Raw genomic sequence first — 19,793 nt, 5'->3', positions numbered from 1 at the left:
GGGGAGATGAACCATGAGAGACTATGGACTCTGAGAAATAAACTGAGAATTCTAGAGGGGAGGGGGTGGGGGGGTGGGTAGCCTGGTGATGGGTATAAAAGAGGGAAAGTATTGAATGGAGCACTGGGTGTTATACACAAACAATGGATCATGGAACACTACATCAAAAACTAATGACATAATGTATGGTGATTAACATAATAAAATAAAATTTTAAAAAAGTCAAATATTTATAGGAAGGAAACAAAAAAAAGCCAAAGAAATCTAGAAAATGGCACAGAGAAAGCAAAGGGAGAAAAAAGGTTAAAAGACAGATGAACAATCCAATGGATGTATCTGATAGGAAGCTCAAGTCAGAAAACAGATATTCTAGAGTCCAAGACAACCCCAGAAAAGGACTGGTCACTGTAAAGCAGGATGAAGACACATTTAGATGTACTCCTACTACTTCAGAACACCATAGACAAAAAGATTTCAATAAGTGGGCAAAGCGCTAAACAACAAAGTTACAGTCCAAATATGAAGCACATTAAAATAGGGGACAATGCAAGGGAGTAGAAGAAAAGAGAATTCATTTTGATTTTGACACATGAATCATTTCTTTGAAAACAACAGAAAACAAAACAACACAGTGACATAAATTACATTTCCTTTTCTTGGCATTTGACCATCTTCCTTGTTTCTTTGTTAAAGATGATCATAAAAATATAAATGCCCTTGTTTTTGTTAGATATGACCTATAGATTAAACAAGGAAGACAATTATGACTGGAAGAGAGAAGTAAACCTTGACAATGTAAAATTAACATCATAGCTGAAAGAAGTCTAGCAGTAGAAGGTGGAGAAGTAAAAGCAAGTGCATCGTTTTTAATGTCCTTGGTTCATGGAGAGTGGGTGAGTAAAGAGAGGGAAGACATGAAAGGATGTTATCTAAAGTTATATGTAAGAAGTTGTGGGAACTGTGGCCTACTACACTGATTTTTAAAAACATTTACTTGCATTACCTTAAAACTTTTTTTTTTTTTTGCCATACTCATATTCCAGTTTAATTATATAGCAATTATATAGCATGAGGTTAGAGGCTTAGGGCCTCTCATCTGTCTTCTTTTTACCAACTGAATTAATATCTCCCCCTGCAAGTGCCGCTTGGCTCCCCAATGCCTGGGGGTGGCCACCTGGAGCGCATCTGATGAAGCCAATGGCACATGTATTTTCTCATTCCACAGAGCCATCCAGATGGCTTCCACAGTGACTTTATAAAATTCTGAGTCAATAGGATTTTTGTTGGCATATGATGGGAACCAAGGCTTTAAACCAACTATGGCTTTGAAAGCCCCCCAGTTACCAGGCTGGCATTTGTGATCTGTTCCTGGCTTTTTTTTGTAATTTTAATTCCAGGATGGTAATATACACTGTTATATTAGTTTCAGGTGTACAATATAGTGATGCAACAATTCTATACATGACTCAGTGCTCATCAGGATGAGCCCCTACTTCACCCATCCCCCCATTCACCTCCCCTCTGGTAACCATCTGTTTGTTCCCTATAGTTAAGATAGTTAAGAATCTGTTTTTTGGTTTGTCTCTTTTTCTCTTGATCATTTGTTTTGTTTCTTAAATTCCACATATGAGTGAAATCGTATGGTATTTCTTTCTCTGACTGGCTTATTTCACTTAGCATTATACTCTCTAGATAATTTTTTTTTAAAGACTTATTTATTTATTTGAGAGAGAGAGTGAGAAAGAGCATGAGAGGGGAGAGGGTCAGAGGGAGAAGCAGGCTCCCTGATGAGCTGGAAGCCCGATGTGGGACTAGATCCCAGGACTCCGGGATCATGACCTGAGCCGAAGGCAGTCACTTAACCAACTGAGCCACTCAGGCGCCCCTATACTCTCTAGATCCTCTATGTTGTTGCAAATGGCAAAATCTCATTCATTTTTATGTCTGAGTAACATTCCATTATATTTACATATAAATATATACAGACACCACATCTTCTTTATCCATTCATTTATCAATGGACCCAGGGTGCCACCAATTATTTTATTTTTTATTTTTTTAAACATTTTTTAAAAAGATTTATTTATTTATTTGAGAGAGAGAATGAGATAGAGAGAGAGAGCATGAGAGAGGGGAGGGTCAGAGGAAGAAGCAGACTCCCCGCCGAGCAGGGAGCCTGATGCAGGACTCAATCCCAGGACTCCAGGATCATGACCTGAGCTGAAGGCAGTCGCCTAACCAACTGAGCTACCCAGGCGCCCGTGCCACCAATTATTTTAAATTCTCAAACTTATTTCACAATGGGAATTGAATTGTGGCTTCCCAAAAGATATGTCTGGAAAGTTTCTGTTGAACAATGTTAGCTAATAGCCTTATGGGGTTTCCTTTGTATGTAAATGTTTTCTCTCACTGCTTTTAAAATTCCCTCTTTATCACAATTTTTTTTTTTACCATTTTAATTACTATGTATCTTAGTGGACCTCCGGTTGATTGTCAAGTGCCTTCTGTTCTTCCTATGTCTGTTTCCTTCCCCAGATTTGGTAAGTTTTTGGTTACTATTTCTTCAAGTAAATTTTCTGCCCCCTTTCTCTCTCTTCTCCTTCTGGGATCTCTATAAATGTTATTTTGCTTGACGGTGTTATTACCGAGTTCCCAAAGTCTATTTTTATTTTTTATTATTTTTTCTCTCTCCTGTTCAGCTTTTCATAATCTGCCCTCCAGATCTCTGACCTGTTCTTCTATTCTAGTATTTATTCCCTCTAGTGTATTTTTAATTTCAGTTATTGAGTTCTTCATCTCTGCTTGGCTCTTTTTTGTTTTCTCTTTGTTGAGAGTCTCACTGAGGTCGTCCACCCTTTCCTCAAGTCCAACAAATATCTTTATGACCATTACTTTAAACTCTTATCAGGCATACTATTTATCTCCATTTCATTTAGGTCTCTTGCTGTGATTTTGTCCTGTTTTTTTCACTTGGGACATATTCCTCTGTCTCCTCATTTTGACTAACTCTTTGTGTCTGTTTCTGTATTAGGAAAGTCAGCTATGTCTCCTGCTCTTGAAAGTAGTGGCCTTATGAAGAAGAGGTCCTATAATGCCCTGCAGTACAACGTCTCCTGTTCTTAAGAACTTGGCGCTTCAGGGTTGTCTCCTATGTGTGTTGCATGTGCCCTACTATTATGGCTGAGACATGTTCGTCTTCAGTCCAGTAGTCTACAATGGTTCTCTTTGCCTGTTGTGGTCCGGGTTTGGTCCCTGTGTTGTTAGTGGGCCAGCCTGGGCCACCCTGGGCTTGAGTTGGGTTGGGTCAGGTGTTTGCCAGAGCTGCAGGAGCACCAAATTGCAGGGCTCTCTCCCTGTATTATCCCTTGAGAAACTTCTATTTGTGGGCAGGGCCTACAGTCAGACCAGATGTCTATCCCCAGCTCACTGCTGGGGCCACAGCTGGATTGGTATGAGTGGTTATCTTCCCCTCTCCCCAGGGTAGGAGTCACTTTGGAGTGCTGCTGGCCCATCAGGGCTGCTTGCTCACTTCCACGCTGTGATGCCACTTTGGATGGACTCCTGCAGAACGCAGGGGTGATGTGCACAGTGCCAGGAGGTCCACACCAGCCAGCTGTACAAGGGGAGCTGCAGCCACTGGGAAAACTCCTGCCCTACTTGGAGAGGCTGAGTCCACAGAAAAGCAAGCTAGGTGGAAGGTGGACAGTGTTGCACTGTCCTGGTTCCCACAGGTGTCCCTGTATCTAGGCTGGGGGTCAGGGAAGGGGAGATAGCACCCACCAGCTCTTTTGTTCTTGAAGAAGTCTCCCAGTACATGCTCTGAAATTAATAAACAAATGTCCCTCCTGTATCCCGCAGGCATTTTTCAAACTGCTGCTTCTATGCTATATCTCAGCAGGGCTATTTGTTGTGTTGTCTCTTTAAGGGCAGGGACTCAGTTTTCTCTCACCATCCAGCTCTTCCAGAGCTGAGCCACTGATTTTTAAAGTTTCAGGTGTTAAGCCCAGCTGATTGTAAGAACTCACAAAATGAGGCCCCTCTGGTTTTCAAAGCCAAAGGTTATGGGTATTCACCTTCCCCACGCAGTTTCCCTGTGCCTGGGGTGCCTACTGTGGAGGTCTGCTTCTCTCCCCTCCCCAACAACTGCTGCTGAGTCCCTCCCTCCCACAGTCCCGTGGATCCGTCTGGCTCGCGACCACATCTCCATCTTTCCTATCCTCTTGGATATGGCCTCTTCTCTACATTTAGCTGTGGAGAGTCTGTTCTGCCAGTCTTCACGTCACTTTTGGGGTTATTTATGCTGATATGGGTGTTACCTAGTTGTATCCGTGGGACCAAGTGAGCTTAGGATCCTCCTACTCTGCCATCTTCCCTGGAAGTCTTTAAGATTTCTTTAAATAATAAATATAAGTAAAATCACTGAATGTTAAAATAATAACTTTGGAATACATTCCTTATACATCTGTATTAGCCTCTCAATCCCTTTGAGGTCACGGGCAGGTATCCACCTAACCTGTACTACTTCAAACCCTGCTCCTCCTTCACCACCACCAACCCCCCACCTTTGCCCTCAGTGCACATTCAAAACACTGACAGACTGCAATGAGAAGTCTCAGAATGACACAACATGGTAAGGATGCTTTGCTTTAAAAAATTAGAGATCTAGTGTTGTAATGAAAAGAAAATTAGATACCTAGACTTTTCTTATTAAAACAGATAAACAGAAAGAAGAAAATAACAATTACTCCAACCTTATTTCCGAGAGTATATTCTCAACATGTTTTTTTAATGTCATTTCAAAATATTCTCCTGCAACAGCATATTTGATGGCTACATAATAATCCGTTGTACCATCCTACTTACACTATTTTCTTCAGCTGTTTAGGCTGTTTCCCATGAAAAAAAACTACACACAATGTGAAAACATACTTTCAGCAAGCTATTTCTTCACATATTGTGACTGTTTTCATCAGGTAAACCCCCAGAACTAGGACTGCTTCAACTGCAAGGCCTTTGATATATATTGTAAGGCTTTCACTTTGATGCATTCAAGTATTTCAATGCACTAGCTGAGAAACAATAATTTAATTCTTTGTGGTCATTCCAAGCTAAGCCTCAGAAAAAAAATGAAATTGATTTACTTTAAATGGCAGGAAGAACTTTCACCTAGGACAGACATTTTATATATCTACACATTGGTAGAATAAGACAATAATGTAAGCTAATATTGTACTAACAAAGTTTTACTATAACTTATTCAAAATGAGCTTTAGCAATACCTTACTTTTAAAGAGTCAAGAAAAGGATTTAAATGGCCTCCTTTTTTTTTTAAGATTATTATTTTAGAGGGTGGGGAGGGGACGAGGGAGGAGAGAGAGAATCTCAAGCAGACTCCCTGCTGAATATGGAGCCTGACTTGGGGATCGTTCTCATGACCCTGAGATCATGACCTGAGCCAAAACCAAGAGTCAGACGCTTAATCAGCTGCACCACCCAGGTGCCCCTAAATGGCCTCCCTTTCTAAGTTTGATCTCCTAATATCAAGAGATCATCATTCAAATCCAATTAAAATATTAAAGCCTGTTTTCTTGTCTGCTATTTTTACCAGAAAACAAAGAGATTTTGTATAAATAAATGAATTACCCTGGACCTTCTGTTGTACCTATCCTATTGTGAACTGTACAGCTCCTCTGAGGCCCTCATCACCCCCTTCAGTGGTGAAAGTCCTACAGACCTTCTTTGTACACTCTTGTGTGCTAAAACGGCACAAGACCATGCTCAAGAGTCTTAACACAACCCTAAAAAAGAATGAAATCTTGCCATTTGCAACAACATGGAGTTATATGGTATAATGCTAAATGACATAAGCCAATCAGAGCCACAAATACCATATGATTTTTCACTCATATGTGCAATTTAAGAAACAAAACAAATGACCAAAGGGGTAAAAAAAAGAGAAACAAACCATGAAACAGACTCTTACCTATACAGAACAAACTGTTGATTACCAGACAGGACGTGGGTGGGATATGGGTGAAACAGGTGAAGGGGATTAAGAGTACACTTATTGTGAGGAGCACTGAGCAATCACTATATTGTACATCTGAAACTAATATAACACTTCACGTTATCTTTGCTGGAATTAAAATTTAAAAAAAAATAAAATGTAAAAAAAGTCTCAAACATTTCTTCTTTTATAAAATGGAGAGTTTGAGAAGATCTCAGCATAATGTACAATTATTATATATGTTGGTCTTAGTCTTTACAGAACCAAAGGAAGTGAAGCTAGGACAGGGCTTGGTAGCAATCCATCTCACTTTTTCTCTAGGTTCTTAGTTTTTTAAAGACCATCTCCTGTTTTAGCCAGATTTCTTGGGTAGCACTCTGACTTTAAAACTACCCATTATTTTATATTCAGGGATGAGTTATGGGACTACAGCCAGATAAAATGGAATAAATTGTTGGGTTAAACACACACACACAAAACCATATGACCTGCAAGAAACAGCTTTTAAAAAAAGAAACCTATAGTAAAATGCCTCATAGATAGTGAGAACATGAACTGGAACATGCCCATTTCTAAGGTATTCTTTATTTTAAAACTTCTAAACAACATTTCTATCACAGCTTATGGAAAGAAAATCATACAGCTTTCTTGGTCTATATCCAGTTCAATGAATCACATAAAAGTGAGAAATAAAATGAACTATTCCTCAGTAGCAAAAGAACATGACACTTATACTTAAAATCCTTTCTGGAATCTGATATAGAACAAATTTCAAATAAAGACGATTATCATTTCACCACATAAACTCTTAATCAAATAAACCCTTTATTCTATAATTTATCACTGTCTACAGAAAAGACTCAGTATAATAAAGGAATATTATAGATTTACTTGGCAGTATGAAAGATCTAAAATCTGTGTTTTGGGCGCCTGGGTGGCTCAGTTGGTTAAGCGACTGCCTTCGGCTCAGGTCATGATCCTGGAGTCCCGGGATCGAGTCCCGCATCGGGCTCCCTCCTCGGCGGGGAGTCTGCTTCTCCCTCTGACCCTCCCCCCTCTCGTGTGCGCTCTCTCTCTCTCTCTCTCTCATTCTCGCTCTCTCAAAATAAATAATAAATAAATCTTTAAAAAAAAAAATAAATAAATAAATAAAAAATAAAATCTGTGTTTTATTTATAGTCTGATTGCTTACTTGATTGACTGCCAGTCCATCGTAACCGTGAGAGGAGAGCTTCGGAGAGCAGTGAACGACCTCCCTCGACATGTGGGCACAGGACACTGCAACAAGATTAATTCACATCCAGATTTTGATAAACTACAATCACATCTCAGGAAAATGCAAGTTAAAATGCTTCATTTAATACTGTTTTAAGTTGGTCCCAGAATGGTGTTGTAGTAAAACGCACTATGAGCTTAATGAGTTTCTATTTCCATCTGCATCAATTCTGTATTACAAGCTTTTGAAGCATTTTTCAGCTGGTCCCTCTCGATTACTGCTCTTATTCTTTCAGCTGTGGGTGTGCAAGGCTCCTCACAAGCCTCTCACACTGAGCACATATTCCTTCCTTTGTGCAGTCTCCTGATCCTTGCATGCCCTCTTGCATCCAATCCCACATATCCAGCCCCAAATCTCCCCTTTTCCAAAGTCTTCCTGGGTCTCCTTTAATCCTCAGCTCTCCTATCTCACTTCCTTTTGCACTGTTTGTGTAATATTTATTGTACCACAGAGACAACCCTCAACAAGCAAGTGAGTTGTGTTCAAGTATTTAAAAGTCCCTTCTTTCCTATTTGGACCTCAAGATGCATTTATAAATTCAGAGATTGTGCCCGACTGTATTTTCCAAATATGGTTGCAACAGTATCTCCCCATGACCCTTTCTAGAACCTTCCCACTTCCTCATCAAGAGATAGAGTCTAATTTCCCTCTCCTGGGATCTGGACAGGCTTATGACTCACTTTGTAACCAACAGAAGTGATGACACCTGATTTCTGAGGCTAGCTCAAAAGAGGAAAGCCATTTTTTCCTGAGAGCTGGACCTGTTTCTTGAAGCTCTCAGCAGCCATGTGAGCAGACTGAGTATCCTGAGCTGCCATACTGTGTACAAGAAGCCAAAACCAGCCCAGAGAGACAGGAGGAGAGATGCCCAGTCAGCCCCCAACCACTCCAGCCTCTTGCTGTTCAGCTCTATTCACCACTTGACTACAGCTCCCTAAGAGACCTACATGCAGAACTGCCTGGCCAAGCAGTTCTTCCAAACTTCGGACTAACAGAAACCATGAGAAATAATGAAATGACTGTTGTTATTTTGAGCCACTAAGTTTTAGGGTGATTTGTTATACAGTAATGACTAAAACACGGATCTCCTGAACAACCATCTTTTTGGTCACTTAAAATTCATGGAAGTTCAGACACATGCAGAACCTCTTCACATTAGTGCTCATCTTATAGTCAGCATTACTACCCACTATATTAGAGGGCATGGAAATACCTTGACCAAATACAGTTTAAAGAAAATATCCAGCAAGTCAGGATCAAAATTCTGGCCTCTGAACTAAAGGCAGAGCCTGAACCCTAACCCCAGACAAACAGTAGATGACACTCATTTACCAACACCACTGATTATTCAGAACCAATAGCCAAACTCACACACCCTATTCTTCTTGTAAGAGAAGGGAACCTTACAAATTTCAATTTGTGTAAAAATGTAGTCAGTGTAAAATTTATTCAAGTCCAAGGATGGTAAAGGCAACTCTGGAAAAGAACAGATATGGTAAGTATCCCTGCCTTATCAAAAATTTTAATGAGATCCGTGTAAATAGAATTGTATAGAGCTGGTACAGGACCAGTGAAATGAAATGGACTCACATGTCTACAGGACAGTGTACCATAAAGGAAACAATACACGTCAGTAGGAATACAGGGCTTAATTAATAAATGGTGACAACTGGCTTTTCACTTAAAAGAATAAATTAGATCCTTAGCTTTAGGCCATTCCCAAGATTAAATTCCTGATGGACAAAAATCTAAATATAAAAATGAAACAAGAGTATTAAAAGAAAATGTAAGAGATATGTTTATAACGCTCAAGTGAAGAAGGCTTTTTAAGCAGGGCATAAAACATAAAAGTCACAAGGGAAAAAAACTGATCAATTTAACCATGTCAAAATGTAAAACTAGAGAACAAAAAATATACCACAAAGTTAAAAGATAAAGCAAATACTGGGAGAAGATATTTGTAATATATATAATCAATGATTAGTATCTAGAATTCATAAAGAACTCCTATCAATAGTACAAACAGAAAAATAAGATTTAAACAGAAAATTCAATATAGGAAATTGAATGACCAATAAGGATGTGAAAAGATGTTCAACTACAACAGAAATTGATATAAATACCATTTATACCAATCAGACTAGCAAAATTTAAAAAGTCTTACAATACCAAGTGTAAATGAGAATACAGGGAAATGGTCATTGTTTAACACTACCAACAGAGGTGTAAGCTGGGACCAACACTCTGGAAAGTCGTTTTACAACATCTAATACTTAACAATAAGTATATCCTACAATTGAGAAATTCCTCTGCTAAGGAGACACTTGCAAGAATGTTCTCTGCAGCATCATATAACTGTAAAAAACTGGAAACAACACAAATGTCCACCAGGAGAATGGATAAATAGTGACTATTCATTCAACGGAGTACTCTACAATGGTAAAGGTGAAAAATTTAGATATGTATTAAGATAGATAAAGTGCAAAATAACCAAGTGAAAAAAAAAGTTTGCAGAAATGTTACACTCAGTATACCATTTATGTAAAAACACACAACAAAACAAACCCTACACATATAGTCAGGTTTGAGAATGCAGAATGGAAGAATACATGCCAATTTCAGAAGAGTGGCTACCTCTGAGGAAGGAAAAAAGTGAGTGGAACAAGGGAGGGCAACAAAGAGACTTCAACTTTAATTCTAATACTTAATATCTTATGTTTAAAAAATTAAGCTAAAATCACAAAATATTAATATTTGTCAACCATAATGGTGGGTATACAAATATTCTCTCCACTTTTCTATGGCTTTAAGATCTATAGTCTAAAAAAAGTTAATAAAGAAAAAAAGAACACATCACTTTCAAACAGCAGAATAAAGGAAAGAAAACTCGGTGTGTATATCTATTAAGTCAAAATATAAAAATATGAATAGAAAGAATACACATTAACTTCAGAATAATGATTATCTCTGGGAATGGTACAAGCAAGGGGGTACAAAAGAAACACTAATCACATCAGTAATATTTTATATCTTTATTTTTTTAAATTTTTTATTGTTATGTTAATCACCATACATTACATCATTAGTTTTTGATGTAGTGCTCCATGATTCATTGTTTGTGCATAACACCCAGTGCTCCACGCAGAATGTGCCCTCTTTAATACCCATCACCAGGCTAACCCATCCCCCTGCCCCCCTCCCCTCTAGAACCCTCAGTTTGTTTTTCAGAGTCCATTGTCTTTCATGGTTCGTCTCCCCCTCCGACTTACTCCCCTTCATTCTTCCCCTCCTGCTATCTTCTTTTTTTTTTTTCTTAACATATATTGCATTATTTGTTTCAGAAGTATGGATCTGTGATTCAACAGTCTTGCACAATTCACAGCACTCACCATAGCACATACCCTCCCCAATGTCTATCACCCAGCCACCCCATCCCTCCCAGTAATATTTTATCTTTAAAAATATATCTGGAACTGGCAAAATGTAAATTCTGGGTGGTGATTAGAGAAATGTTTTATTTCTTTATTTTCTATACCCTGAAGTATTTCATAATTTAAAAACTGAAAATTAAAAATAAAAATAAGCTCTGTGTTCAGAAACACTGGGAAATGTTTTTTGTAAACTGATTTGCCTTCTTTGCCAAGATAAATAATTTAGTTAAAGAACATATTACCTTTGTGGGAAGATTGTATTTTCCATCTGGAAGAGAAAAACCTTGAACTTCTCCACATGCAGCACAAAGAAAAGCCATCTTGGTGCAAAGAGGCTTTATATTACTGACACGAACCACTGTCCCTCTCAGAGCGATGTATTTTCCATAGTAATTTGCCCGGACATTCTTGAGCTGTGTCAATGGCTCATAGTTATAGACCCTAAAAACAAAAACAAGAATGTATTTATCTATGCATTTACAAATGAACCAACAGTGGACATTATCTGTATTTTCACAACTTCCTTTTAGGAGCAACTGGAGTTCTCCAACCGTATCATCCCTATATATCAGAAAATTCACAAGAATTAAATCATTCCTAAAAATTAAAAAATGCTAAACCTTCCCTTTTCTTATTTCATTAGGCTGTTCTCTGAAAGAGAAAAGGAAAAAAATAATGCCAAGAGAAAAATTTTGGCAACAAAAAAAGTGATTTTTCAGTTTCTAACTTCTTTTTCAAGAACTATTACACAATGTCTTCCATAAATTCTGGAACAGAAAAACAAAACCCTGATGATTTCTAATGAAAATTTAAAATCTTAAAGATGAATTAAAGAAAAACAAAATTCCATTTGTTCTATATCTAATAGAAACCTAGTAATTTTAACAAAGTATAATCATACCACTTAGTATATTACATAAAGCATCAATTTAAATAGCAAGGACTTTATAAGTATACACCCAAAATCAATGTTTACAAAAATGTGAAGGTTGGGAAATCACATTATTTAGGCAGGAGAAGTTTATTTTTGTCATGATCTCTTTGAAGATTTCTCAGTGGGTTCACTTGGGTGTTACAACCAATGAGATGGCAAAGAATGCATACCCTTTTTTATTGATTTCTTTGGCTTTATAAAATGAGGTTCTCATTTTTTTTTTAAGATTTTATTTATTTGACAGAGAGAGACACAGTGAGAGAGGGAACACAAGCAGGAGGTGTGGGAGAGGGAGAAGCAGGCTTCCCGCCAAGAAGGGAGCCCGATGCGGGGCTCGTTCCCAGGACCCTGGGATCATGACCTGAGCTGAAGGCAGACACTTAACGATTGAACCACCCAGGCACCCCGAGGTTCTCATTCTTAAACAGTCTTAAATGCCAGATTCTAAATAATACTTTAATACCAGCAAATCCTCACCTTGCATGAATGTGTGGTACATTTACCATTGTTTCCCCATCCCTAGACAATCCTTCTTGGGCTTGTAATTCAGCTGCATGCCTTTCAAGGTCCCTAGTTAATACCTAAACAGGACAGGTATTTACTTAAAAGCTGGAAAACAAAACATCCTCTTGAAGCAGAACTCTTTCATAGAAAATATGAAGTTTATGAATATAAATAGTTCAAAGCAGAATATTAACAGAACTCTAACAGCCCTTTAAAATTTTGATATTTAATTGTGACTACTTATTTTATAGTGGATTGTTTTACCTGGGATTTTGTGATCCCTGGCCTGGAAAACTCCAGCATCCCTATCTACTACTTTCTGTCCAAAATAAGCTTAATAGTAAAAGTCCTTACAGTAATCTTCAAAGCTATTACCTCCTGGACAGGCCCTGGTGAAAACATATTTTCTATTTCTCCATATTCAGTGATTTATTAAGATAAAATAAAAATGACTTTTGAAATACCCAATACCCACCCCCTTGGCATTTGACATTAAATAAATATTTAATAACCTCTTGTACACAAATCAGTATGCTAACAACCTAAGAGTGAAAATAACATCCACATATATAGCTACAATTGTTATAAAGACCATAAAGATTTAGAGACAAAATACTATGCAAGTTCTGAAAAAAGGTCACGAGAAAGGTTTCATGGAGAGATAATAGTGTCAGCCCCCCCCTCCCCAAATTTGGATATGCAATGCAAGGGGCATTCCATGGTTAAGGAATAGCATGTGCAAGAGATCGGACTATTGAAAGAATCCTGGGGAGAGCTCAGCTTAGCTGAATGGTAGTGAGTGAAAGTGGGGAGGAAGGTGAACCAGATCATGGAAGGCCTTCAACACCACAGAAAGGATTTAGATTTCACTTTGCTGCAGTTTCCAAAGACAGATCATATTTTACCATGTATAGCAATAGTAGCAACAATTTAGGAAACATACTGAAGGTTTAAGACTGATGCAGTAAAGGTGAAAAGAGGTGGATTTAAGAGATATTTTAGAAATAGAAATGAAAGAATGCAGTGACTTGGATACGAAGAACTAATGAGAGGAGTCTGAAGACAACACCAAGGTTTCCAGTCTCCAGTACCAGTAGTGTACACATCTTTGTAATGAACGATTCCTTGCGCCTGGCTACCATTACCTCCTCTGCTCTATGTGCAGTTCTCAGTACCCCTTTAAGACCCATCATAACTCTACCATCTCTACAAAGGCTTCCTCTGAGCTTTCCCCATTCCTCCCCAATTGCTGAGGGTCTTATCTTTATCTCTGAATGCAGTCAGTACTTTATTGTGCCTGTTCTCAGATGTATTACTCTTTACCTTGAAGCATTTACCCCTTTGCCAGCCTAAATACTTTCACATACATCTTGTCAACTGACCCTGAGAAAAAGTCAGGCAGGCACAGCACATATTATTTTCAGCTTATATATGGGGACACTCAGGGAGAGTAAATGACTTGCCTCATGTCAAAGAACTTAAATCTGAGGTTACTTTCCAAGTTTGTAATTGATAACATGATCCTTGTCTTATCTTCCCTATGAGACTGTTTCCAAGGAGCTCTTTAATTTCTGTATTATCTTCAATAGACTAAACTAATTCAAATAAATTAAAATAAATGTCACATTTAGATAAGCTGTTGTATACAGAATGAATGGTATTTTTTAGGACAGGAGTGCAACCTTTCAGTTCTAGCCAATGTCTGTTGGTTAAAAACTAGGTATCTTTTTGAGAAGGTACTGTTACTGTAAAATCTTCCTTTAAAATTTTGACAGAGTCTGCACAAGAGAAGTCTTTACCTGATGTATTGCCAAACCCATGCAAGCCAAGGTTTTCTCAGGTGCATCCCTCAACTCATTTGCTATGTTTGGTACGAAGTCAGCCATTTCATCGTCTTCTGTCAGTTCTTTAAAATCCACCAAAATACTTCCCTTTCTTTCTATTTCATCCTATAAAATTTCAAGGCATGAAAACAATGATGGCTTTCCTGGAGTCAACTATCATAACTAAACATTCCATAACACACTTTGAAAAAGCATATGTTTATATGGTGATAACAATGAGTAAGTACAGTAAGTTTTGTACCACTTAAAGTATTTAAAATATATTAACTTACTTATGCCTCTTAACAACCCTTGGTGGTATTAATACTATTATGCCCAACTTATACATGAGAAAACCAAGGTACGAAGAACATAAGTAATACACTAAAATCCATACTCCAGCTAAGTGGCAAAGGTGGGATCTGGATCAAGGCTGTCTGGCTGCAGCATCTACTGATCACTAGCACCTCAAATATACTGTTCTAGAAGACAACACATAAAGGTGGATTAGTAGCTTTGTTGTACAGGAATCTTACCTTATCATATAAATCAATACGCCTCGTGAAAAAATTTTCAAATGCTTGAATCTTCTGAATGAAAGGAGAGCTACTGCTGTAAACTAATCCAACAAAATGGCATTAGCACTAATAATCACGTGTAGAGACATATTTTTCATGAGATGCAAGAAACACTGTATACATGGTAGATGACTTTTTCCAATTACTTTGCATTCTGATTACATTTACATAAGTATATAGGTAAGTACTGAGTGAATAGTTAAGATTCTAAAACAAGTTTAGGTCTGCATAATCTTAAATGCAAATAGGAAGTGACTTTTTTTTTTAAAAGATTTTATTTATTCATTCGAGACACGGAGATACAGAGAAACAGAAAGAGAGAGAGCACGAGCAGGGGGAGAGGCAGAGGGAGAAGCAGGCTCCCCGCTGAGTAAGGAGCCAGATGTGGGGCTCGATCCCAGGACCCTGGGATCATGACCCGAGCCGAAAGCAGATGCTTAACCATCTGAGCCACCCAGGCGCCCCAGGAAGTGACTCTCTCTAAAAGCACCAATATCTGGGAATCTTAGTACTGAACCTTTGACATTTAATAGGACCTAGTAGTTCAAATAGCTTACATAATAAAGCTTAAAATGAAAATTATAATAAAGCCAAACTAGACACATGAACTAAATAAATTATTCAGAAACAGAGCTAAAGACAATCAGTCTTTGCAAAGTAAATTCTACTAGTCCATATTGCCACATCCTGAAATGAGGGGAGACAGACCACTACTTCACTCTCGTCCTAAAACCTTTATACTAGAAGTTCTATAACATTTTCAAATTGGTCTCCCGCAGAGAAATAATACCGTGAAGTAGTTTGGAAGTATAGATGATATAAACCTGAGGTATCTCCTGAACTCCATCTTTAGGAACAGTCTAAAGATCACTTCTAGTGTTCTGGGCTAACCGCTAGGGACATATTGCAGGTGGCTGGTAGCTAATGCATCCTAAAGCAGCAAAAGACCCATCAGCTATGAAACACATCTGTGTATATAATAGAAAAAAACAGACTCAATACAGAAAACATTTGTAAAGCACTTTATTCATTCACCAAATGAATACTGAGTTCCTGGTATGGGGCAAGGTCTTTGCCCTCTTAAAGAAGTACACAATCTAGTGGGAAAATAACCCACAGATATATATGCACATATAATCCATAACTAATAAAAGACATAACATAGAAACTGTTAAGAATGCAGAAAAGAGGGGCGCCTGAGTGACTCAGTTGTTAAGCGTCTGCCTTCAGCTCAGGTCATGATCCCAGGGTCCTGGGATCAAGCCCTGCATTGGGCTCCAGCCCTGCATTGGGCTCCCTGCTCAGCAGGAAGCCTGCTTCTCCCTCTCCCACTCACCCTGCTTGTGTTCACTCTCTCACTGTGTCTGTCAAATAAATAAATAAAATTAAAAAAAAAAAAAGAATGCAGAAAAGACTAGTCTCCAAACCTATAAAGAAAAGTGTATGATGCTGGCTGATGTTCTTGATTATAAAAGGGGAGATTCCTTAAGTGTGTTTTTACACAAACGTGTGTTGGTGGTCTCTCAGTTCCAAGCCCACCCCTCTATTTTCTGCTCTGTGATGCTATGATCGAGATCTGCACAGTGCATTTCCCAGACTCCCTCTAGGTTCTGCGAATTGCAGACACTTTAAAGACTGGAAGGTGGCAAGAAAGAAGGATTTTATTGTTTCTAATTCTTTTCAGCTGGAGAAAGTAGCTATAGTTCCAGCCTCCAGCTCTGAGCATCAACTGTGTAACCATCCCACCAGAGTTATCAGCAAAAAGCAGCTTCATTCACTGCAGTGGTCTGAGCACAGGTGTGAAGGGCACCCTTCAGAGGTCCAAGCACAGCTTTGTAGGGTACTCCTCAGTGGCTGAAGCAACAGCCCTTCCTTTGAATTCCCAGGTCCTGGCCACTTCAGAACTTCGTACCTTTTGTACCCTCAGCCATAAGGATGGCTGGTGCTTCCAGAAGTTATTACTATCTGGGGGCTTGCCTCACTGTTTCCCTTTTGCTCTTTTAGACTTCCATCTGTATATTTTAATTCCCTGTATTAAATCCCCTTTTTGAAATACCTAGTGAGGTTTCTCCTTTCCTGATATAAAACCTAAAATATTCTTGAAACAAACATGATTTAATTGTTTGGGTGAACTAAAATTAAAGAAGGTGGCATCTATCAGTAAGCCAAATGATAGTAATATGAGATGTAACATCCAAAGACAAATTAAGAAAATAGAATTTATGGTACTTTCTGTACTTTCAACTCTACCTTCAGAGAAATAAAGCTTCCAGCCTTTATATGGTATTAACTGATCCAATGTTGATTGTAGTAGCAAAGTCTGTGAGGTTTGTTCTGAAAACAAAAAACAAAACCAAAAAAAACCCAGAATACTAGGTCAGCAGAAATAGTATATGTGCTATCAAAGCAAGCAGTAGGTCAGGAGAAATAGAACATTTTTTTTCCAACTTGCTTCTCCTTCCAGGATTGAGAAGCTGACATGATATTAGTAGTTACAGGTTAAGTTAGAGATTTCAGTAAAAATTTTGGATCTTAATGTTTGAATACTACTTTAAGGAGTAACATCAAATAAGAGTGAAATTTAAGTTAAACTGCTTTGTAGGACAGGCATAGTTTCCTTTGTAGAGGAAAAAAAATTGAACAATCCTTGTCCTCCCCTACCAGAAGGATGTTTTCTCATGGTTTTATTCAGGTCAGGTCTGCGTTCTCTCTCTCTCCATTTTCCTGTGAAGCTCCCACCACCTCTTCCTCTTTTCCAGCTTTGAAATCTTCCTCGTCCAAATCCTCTGCCTCTATAGTCTCCATTCATATTTTCTAAAAGACCAAGATCTTCATCAAGATTACAGTGAAAATAGCAATAAGAATGTAATGTAGTTAATAAGAGAAAATTAATGTATTCTAGTTTGAGATTAGCAAACAGGCCTGCAACAGCGTACACTATGGTAATAGGAGATGTAGCCTCAAACACTCCGCAGTTACCCTTCTAATTCCCATCTCTCTCTCTTTTGTTTTAAGTTTTTATTTAAATTCCAGTTAGTTAACAGGCAGTGTAATATGTTTCAGATGTACCACATAGTGATCCAATACTTCCATACAACCCTGGTGCTCACCACAACAAGTGCATCCTTAATCCCCATCATCACCTATTTCACCCACCCACCCCCACCCACCTCCCTCTAGTAACCATCAGTTTGTTCTCTATAGTTAGTATGAGTCTGTTTCTGGGTTTGTCTCTTTCTTTATCCCCCCTTTGCTCATTTGTTTCTTAAATTCCACATATGAGGGAAATCATATGTTATTTGTCTTTCTCTGACTGACCTATTTTCCTTAGCATTAAACTCTCTAGCTCTATCTATGTCATTGCCAAGTGGTCCCGTCTCTTTTTAAGGTATACCCATCGTGTTTCACCAAGTATACTGAATGTTCATGGGATAAAAATAAAGTACTGCACCTGTTTGCAAGGAGCTCCTACTATAGCAATGAAAATAAGACAAGTAATTAACTCTGAGATGACTTGTTTGTAGTGTTTTAGACTTATAAATGCACATATAAAACAGCAGCACTGGCTGAACATAATCCTGACCTGTGACACTAGGAATACATCATCATAGCCCCTTATATACAGTCAATCCTGCATGTCATATCCACTTTTATCAGAGATACAAGGATATTCTTACATAGGCAGCTAATGTAGACCTTTCTGGGGAAGCATACGAGTGGGACATGGCACATACACGTTTCAATCTTTCTTCTCTATAGGGTTAAATGAGAAAGAAGTTAAGTTTCCGGGACTCAACAACTTCTTAAAAAGACAATAAAAGAAAGATCATTTCCAGGTCAATACGGATTAATTTAGTTTTTAGATAAATTCATTGAAATGCAATAGTTTTTTAAATAACATATCCATATTTGTTAATATATCATACTCCTTTTTTTGCTAGTATCTCTTCACATTTTTTGTTTTGTACCTAGCAAGAGACTTTTTTTTTTTTAACTCAAAGATAGTTCTGGCTAAGTATCAAAGATTCAAAATATAAGTGACCTTTAAAATGGGTTTTAAAAAAACTCATATGGGTGGAGCACAGGGCATTCTTAGGGCAGTGAAATGATTCTGTATATTACAGTGGTGGATATATGACATTATGCATTTGTCAAAGCCCATGGAATTGTACTACAGAAAGAGTGAAGAACCCTAACATAAACTCTGGACTTTAGCTAGTAATAACGCATCAATATTGGTCCATTTATTGCAACAAATGTAGCACAATATTGCAGGGTGTTAACAAGGGGAACCGGTCTGAGGGGAGGGAAGAGAAAATATAAGGGAACTCCCTGCACTTTCCGTGCCATTTTTCTAAAACCTAAAACTGTTCTAAAAAATAAAGTCTATTTTTAAAAATAGTTCATATCCTAAGGATAAAAAGAAATAAATAATATATCCGTACACTGTAGTGCAATTCTTCACAAAAGGCCATACCCAAATCTGTCTGAAGGGATTTAATTAATAAATAAGTTAATACCCAAACAAGTTCACGATGTTAGATCAAGACAAAACTGATAATCGTCCAGACCACATCGCAAGTCAGGAAAATGAAGCCCTGAGAAACATCAAGATTCAAGTTGTTTGGCGGCAGTACTGAGCTCCAAACTCCGTCTTCAGACTCCCAAGACGAAGCGCTCCTTCGAGAACGCTACATGCCATATCTTTCCCAAATGAGATAACAGAGTGAGAATAACTAGTAAAAATTCCAACACGAACGCAAGAAATAGGACTGCAGAACTGAGTAAAGGAGCCACCCGCGGCGGGGGTCTGCTGTGCTTCGTTAAATACCCTACTTCATTTAGGTCTCCTCAAGCTGTTCTTACTTGCAAAAAATAGAGGTCCCAAAGCTCTCTCGGTTCTCAGCTGGGCAGGTTCCTGGTGGCAGCAGGTGTGCCCCGCCGGGCTCTCCCCTCCTCCCGGAAAGGGGTGGGGGGAGACAGGTGGGGCCAAGAAGAAACTGAGGTTCGAGCTCCTCAGGTGACTCCTGCCCAAGTCCCTTCAGTTGCAGTCCTCCTGACGTCCTCGCACGGGGGCCGAGTCTCATCTGTTGGAGCAGTTCGGGGGCCTCAGCTCCGCCCCGACACCTCGCAGCCTCGCGGGAAAGCCTTTACCTATTCAAGCTGACCTCGTCAACTTCCAAATTCGTTTTTGGCGCGTCTGTGACGCAACTTCCGTCCAAGGAGCCGCGAGACAAGAG

General features: G+C 38.6%; 1 protein-coding gene and 1 long non-coding RNA gene across 5 annotated transcripts in view; one reads left to right on the top strand and one right to left on the bottom strand.

The window, feature by feature from the left end:
- LOC112827436 (uncharacterized) overlaps nt 1–7,319 on the top strand; it is a 42,525-nt gene extending 35,206 nt beyond the window's left edge. Inside the window, exon 7 of one of the 3 annotated variants that reach the window (XR_003209232.2) lies at nt 7,187–7,319. This is a non-coding gene — a long non-coding RNA (uncharacterized lncRNA). Of the gene's footprint in view, nt 1–3,031; nt 4,619–7,186 lie in introns of those variants that run through there. The other 2 variants (XR_012374106.1, XR_012374107.1) reach the window with 2 other exon arrangements.
- MCM8 (minichromosome maintenance 8 homologous recombination repair factor) overlaps nt 1–19,728 on the bottom strand; it is a 41,664-nt gene extending 21,936 nt beyond the window's left edge. Inside the window, exons 1-9 of one of the 2 annotated variants that reach the window (XM_073878361.1) lie at nt 19,420–19,728; nt 18,231–18,306; nt 17,215–17,367; nt 16,804–16,887; nt 14,512–14,594; nt 13,952–14,101; nt 12,126–12,229; nt 10,957–11,155; nt 7,200–7,285 (exon numbers count right to left, since the gene is read on the bottom strand). In XM_073878361.1, the coding sequence (XP_073734462.1) occupies nt 7,200–7,285; nt 10,957–11,155; nt 12,126–12,229; nt 13,952–14,101; nt 14,512–14,594; nt 16,804–16,887; nt 17,215–17,362 (854 nt within the window). In that variant the 5' untranslated portion in view covers nt 17,363–17,367; nt 18,231–18,306; nt 19,420–19,728. The remainder of the gene's footprint in view (nt 1–7,199; nt 7,286–10,956; nt 11,156–12,125; nt 12,230–13,951; nt 14,102–14,511; nt 14,595–16,803; nt 16,888–17,214; nt 17,368–18,230; nt 18,307–19,419) is intronic. The other variant, XM_025876033.2, reaches the window with a different exon arrangement.
- Between the last annotated feature and the right edge of the window lie 65 nt (nt 19,729–19,793).

Source organism: Callorhinus ursinus, unplaced genomic scaffold (assembly GCF_003265705.2).
Source record: "Callorhinus ursinus isolate GAN/ISIS: 27379988/994484 unplaced genomic scaffold, GSC_fseal_2.0 scaffold29, whole genome shotgun sequence".
NCBI classification, from domain to species: domain Eukaryota; kingdom Metazoa; phylum Chordata; class Mammalia; order Carnivora; family Otariidae; genus Callorhinus; species Callorhinus ursinus.
This window is presented reverse-complemented; position numbering and strand designations above follow the sequence as displayed.